The 5,289-nt window shown below is 37.3% G+C and overlaps 1 protein-coding gene across 1 annotated transcript; it reads left to right on the top strand.

Annotated features, from left to right (window-relative positions):
• Nucleotides 1-493: 493 nt before the first annotated feature.
• On the top strand, nt 494-2,644 carry LOC138883903 (uncharacterized). The gene is made up of 4 exons (XM_070164621.1): nt 494-890; nt 1,200-1,630; nt 1,744-1,895; nt 2,086-2,644. The coding sequence occupies exons 1-4, from the start codon at nt 494-496 to the stop codon at nt 2,642-2,644; spliced, it is 1,539 nt and encodes a 512-aa protein (XP_070020722.1).
• Nucleotides 2,645-5,289: the final 2,645 nt, after the last annotated feature.

Genomic DNA, 5,289 nt, shown 5'->3' on the forward strand with positions numbered 1-5,289 from the left:
CCATCGGACTCAGTACTCGAATCAGTGATAGCCACGGGATAGGACTCAATTTGATAAAGATAGAATCAAAAATCGAAGAGAGAAAAGACAGATCGAACAATTGAAGATAAACGATCTTCTAGGGCAAAACTCAAAAAATGAAAAATTGGGGAAAAGGTTCAATTGACCTTATTGAAGATGATGAGGAGACGGGAGAGTGAGATGCTAGACTCTGATACCATGTTGAGCTGCAGATGCAGCAGAAAAATCGAGCTCGAGCTAGAGCTCCAATGGTGGAAATTCTGGAAGCTTCATAGAGGGAGATACTGAGAGAAGATATTTTTGTATATAAAATAAATAATATGTAACAATGTATTGTACAAAACTAATGTATATACACTTGTATAACCTCTATAACTGATAACTAACAACTAATTAAGCTACAACTAAGTGACAACTAAGCTAAGTAGTAACTAACTACTATACATAAATACATAGCTCAACAACATTCAATATGACACAAGAAGGCACTTATGGAATAAAGAAACTTACATTGCAAAACACACCAAAAAGCAACAACCAGATGTCTAAGAATCAAATTAGTAAGGAGGCTATTATCTCAGTTGCAGACACAACACCCAATATCCAAATGTCTAGTTCCTCAGATGAAGAAGAAGAGGTCCCTGGTAGTGAATATGAGCTAGGTAAATCAGATTCAGAAAATGATGAAGATAGCTCGGGGGTGAAATCTAGAAGTTATGAACGTAAATATAAGAGCATAGAAGAAGGACCTTTCAGTGATGGTACATGCAATAAGCTGGTAGAAGCTTTCACTGGACACCAGGTTTATGTTCCAAATATTTCACAAGCTTTTATTGACATTACAGATCGAGCAAACCTATCACTGGGAGGTACTACATCTACTGTGCGAGGCAGAGAAAGCAATAGGGACAGAGGAGGCAGAGGCAACACAACTAGCAAGTCCATACTAACCAAAAATCAACCCAAATTCACCTTTCATGATTAGATCTCTATATTGGAATATCGGGGCATTAAGGGTTCCATTGAGAGACTAAAAATGCTTATGAAGTAATACAAAATAAATTTCGTGGCCATTCAAGAACCTTTTTGCAAAAGATCTAAACTTGACAAATACAATAATTGGTTAAGATATCACTATGCTTATGCTAATTGCAATAATAAGATTTGGATATTCTCAGACAAGGATTTTGTTCTCTCAGTTCTCTATGATGGTGAGCAACAACTCACATGTTCACTAGAGAGTGAGGAAGAGGATATCACTATAACTAATATCTATGCTAAAAGAAAGGTTCCTCTCAGGGAACCACTATGGGAAGAGCTGAGGCAGACTTATTCAAACCACATGAAAGAATGGATGGTCATGGGTGACTTCAATTGTATTATTGAACTATCTGAAAAGATTGGTGGTAATCCTCACAGAATGGAAAAGAGCCTCCCTTTAATCGAATGCATGACGGACTGTGAATTAAATGATCTTGGTTATATTGGCTCTACATACACATGGTGCAATCTCAGAACTCCATCAGAAAGGATATGTCAGAGACTAGATAGAACTCTTGCAAATCAGGAATGGCTCTCGAAATTCCCCAACACCACGGTTACTCTCTTGGTCAGAAAATGATCAGATCATGCTCCTCTTTTAATTGTTGCTGGTAGCAATGATTATTAGCCCCCAAATATTTTAAATTCTTAAATTTTTGGGTAAATGAACCTGGTTTTAAGGAGATTGTTCAACAAGCTTGGCAAATTCAAGTGGAGGGATCTCCTATGTGGAAGTTCCACCTTAAGTTGAAAAACACTTATAAGAACCTCTCTTGGTGGTCTAAAAATTCTGTAGGGGACATATTTGCTCTGACTAATGGTAAAGAAAGAAGGTACCAGAGCTAGAAAACATTTGTATTCATGACAACTCTGTTGAGAATATGGTCAGGCTCAATGAATCCAATGCTCAACTTATCAGACATTACAAGATAGAAGAAGCCTTCTGGAGAAAAAGTCTTGGATTAAATGGCATGCCAAAGGTGATCTCAATATTAAATTCTTTTATTCAGTTATTTCTTCTAGAAGGCAGAAGCTGAAACTGAGTAGAATTAAGAATGATATAGGAATCTGGATTGAAGAGCAGAACAATATAGGCCAGGAAGCAGTCAAATTTTTTGAAAATTTATTTACTGAGGAGAATCTGAATAGAGATCTCTCCTTAATTCAATGTCTACCCTCTAAGGTTACTAGTGAGGATAATGACATTCTATGTGTATATCCGACTATTCAGGAGCTAAAAGAGATAGTCTTTGACATGAGTTTTGACATTGCACTTGGGCCAAATGGTATGTCAAGGCTCTTCTACCATCATTGTTGGGATATCATTGCTGAGGACCTACACAATATGATTTTAGACTTCTTCAATGGGAGTTGCCTTCCTAGATCTATATTGTACTCCTACTTGATCCTTGTCCCTAAGGTCAAATCTCCTCAGGAATTCTTTGAGATGAGGCCTATTAGACTCAGTAACTTCTCTTGCAAAATTATCTCCACGATGCTTAATAGTAGACTTTCCAAGATTATCAATAATTTAGTGTCCCATAATCAAACTAGTTATATGAATGGGAGATCAATTACATAGAATATCATCTTGACTTAGGAAATGATTCACAACATGAACAACAATGATCCTAATTACAATGTGGCTATGAAGTTAGACATGGCTAAGGCTTATGATAGAGTCTCATGGAGTTATTTGTGCCAGGTTCTACGGCAAATGAGATTTTCTGAGAACTGGATTCATATGATTTGGAGAGTGATTGCTAATAATTGGTACTCTATTAATATCAATGGAACCAGACATGGTTTCTTTAAATCCACTCGAGGTCTCAAACAAGGGGATCCCTTATCTCTTTCATTATTCATTATTGGTGTTGAGCTCCTTTCTAGAGCAATGGACATGCTATTAGTGGATAATTTCATCCATTTCACCATTGATGGAAATGGACCTAGCATCACATCTATGCTATGCAGATAACACCATTCTTTTCTCTTCAGGAGATTCAAATTCTATCACTAGGATGATGAACACTCTAGAGACATATGAAAGGTCTATGGAGTATGGACAACTCATTAACAAAAGAAAATCTGGGTTCATTGTCCACCCTAAAGCCACTGATATCTTTATTCAAGAGATGAAACAAATAACGGGATTCACTCAACATCAATTTCCTTTACCAACCTTGGTTCCTATATACATAGGTAGGAAAAGGATTTCATTTTTTTCTGATATGGTGGCTAGATTGTCACACAGAGTCACAGGGCGATAGATGAAAACTCTCTCATTTACAGGAAAGGCTGTTCTTGTTAAGGTAGTGCTTGCTTCCTTACCTCTGCACATTATCTCTGTGGTTCAGCCACCAAAAACAATCATTAAGCAAATAGCGAGGGTGATGGCTAACTTCATTGTGAATCAGAAGGTAAGAAAAAACATCATTAGATATCTTGGAGAAAGTTGTGCTTTCCTACTGACTAGGGAGATGCAGGTTTTAGACCAATTCAAAGCTACTGTGATGCATTCCCCGCCAAGAACTGGTGGAATTTCAGAACTAACTTTTCTATGCTCAAGGACTTCTTGAAAGCTAAGTATTATAAAAGATCTCATGCATTTCAAAGAGACGGACTTATGTTGATTCTCATACCTGGAGAAGATTAATGGAGGCTAAAACTAATTTTGAGCAACATATTCTTTGGAAGATAGGTTATGGAAACATTTCCTTTTGGTGGGATAACTAGTTAGGGATTGGACCTCTAGCTAGACAAGTACCACAAGGTTATAGATCCAAAAAGATTACAGTTTCTCTCTTCATTAATTCTAACAGGTGGAAGGAGCAGGAACTCAGAAAGATCCTCCCTGATCACAATGTATATCAGATCCTTAATATCACCATTGAGCCTAATAGAGAGGATTATCCTATTTGGCTGGCTGATGAAAATGGCGAGTTATCATGCAAATCAGCATGGAAGGCTACCAAAGTAAACAGAAATTCCTCTCTCACTCCCAAGAAAATCTGGCGCTCCAAAATCCCCTTCAAAGTATCCTTTTTATGCTGAAACTATTACATGAGAGCTTGCCTACAGATGACAAGACTCAGAGATTTAATTACCAGGGACCATCTAAATGTGATTGTTGTGGGAATCCTAATCAGGAAAACTATTGAACATTTATTTTGTGAAGGGGATATGAAGCTGATTTGGACTTTCTTTTCTACTTCGTGTGAGATCCCTTATCAACCTCAATCCACCAGAGATATGCTTATCAAATGGTGGCTTGCTAAGCCAAAAAATAGCATACATGAACTACTTCTTCAATGTACCCCCTCTATCATCTGTTGGGAGATTTGGAAGAGTAGATGCACCAGGAGATTTGAACATACTACTTTATCTATTATGAGAATCATTAATCGAGTCATATGATAAACTAGTCTGATCTTGAATAGCCAATTTATCTCTTTGAGAGTTAACAACAAGTGGATGTATATATATGACAGAGTAGAAAGGCTAAGCAAAAACTACACATCAAGTTAAATACGGATGGATGTTGCAAAGGCAATCCTAGAGAAGCAGCCGGAGGTGATATTCTTAGAGACCATATGGACAATCCGATCATGACGTACTATTCTTACTTTGGTGTTTGTAGAAACAACAAAGTTGAGACTATGGCCTTACTTAAAGGGTTGCACTGGTGCATCAACAATGGGCACACCAATATTTTGGTGGAAACTAACTCCTTATTACTAGTCAGAATGATTAAAGGGGAGAACAAGATTCAGTCATACCTCAGGGATTATATCCATCAAATCAAATACATGATGATTTAAGGGCAAACTCATGTTGGTCACTGTTACAGGCTCGTTTGCTAATATTGGAGTGGAGACTAAACAGGAGAGATTCTTCACTCATGGCCTCACCACGAGAGACTAAAACTTTATTGAAGAATATCAAAATGGCTTTATTCGCTCCAGAATAAGGTCCAAGAAGGGGCATTTCATATTTGATAATAGTTAAGACTACTCAAGTTGTATTGACATATAGGTTTCATTTCAAAGCTAGCTCTTTCATCTATAACATGATAGGGAATTCCTCTCTTAGTGAAAACTTAGACAATGCACAGAATTATCTTCGATCTCACTCACTCACTCTCCATGTATCTCTAGAGGCTAAGGTTTATGTCCTCCTCTGTGTATTCTTTTGGATTATCTAATAGACAGGTAAGGGCAATGCCAA

The sequence above is a fragment of the Nicotiana sylvestris genome, chromosome 12 (assembly GCF_000393655.2).
Source record: "Nicotiana sylvestris chromosome 12, ASM39365v2, whole genome shotgun sequence".
In the NCBI taxonomy this organism is placed as follows: Eukaryota; Viridiplantae; Streptophyta; class Magnoliopsida; order Solanales; family Solanaceae; genus Nicotiana; species Nicotiana sylvestris.

What these genes read in the sequence shown, in the direction of transcription:
- LOC138883903 (XM_070164621.1), top strand. Translation starts at nt 494, where the DNA reads ATGACACAAGAAGGCACTTATGGAATAAAGAAACTTACATTGCAAAAC. An exon ending in ACACCACGGTTACTCTCTTG is followed by an intron (nt 1,631 to 1,743) that starts GTCAGAAAATGA and finishes CCTGGTTTTAAG; the next exon opens with GAGATTGTTCAACAAGCTTG. An exon ending in ACTAATGGTAAAGAAAGAAG is followed by an intron (nt 1,896 to 2,085) that starts GTACCAGAGCTA and finishes TATTTCTTCTAG; the next exon opens with AAGGCAGAAGCTGAAACTGA.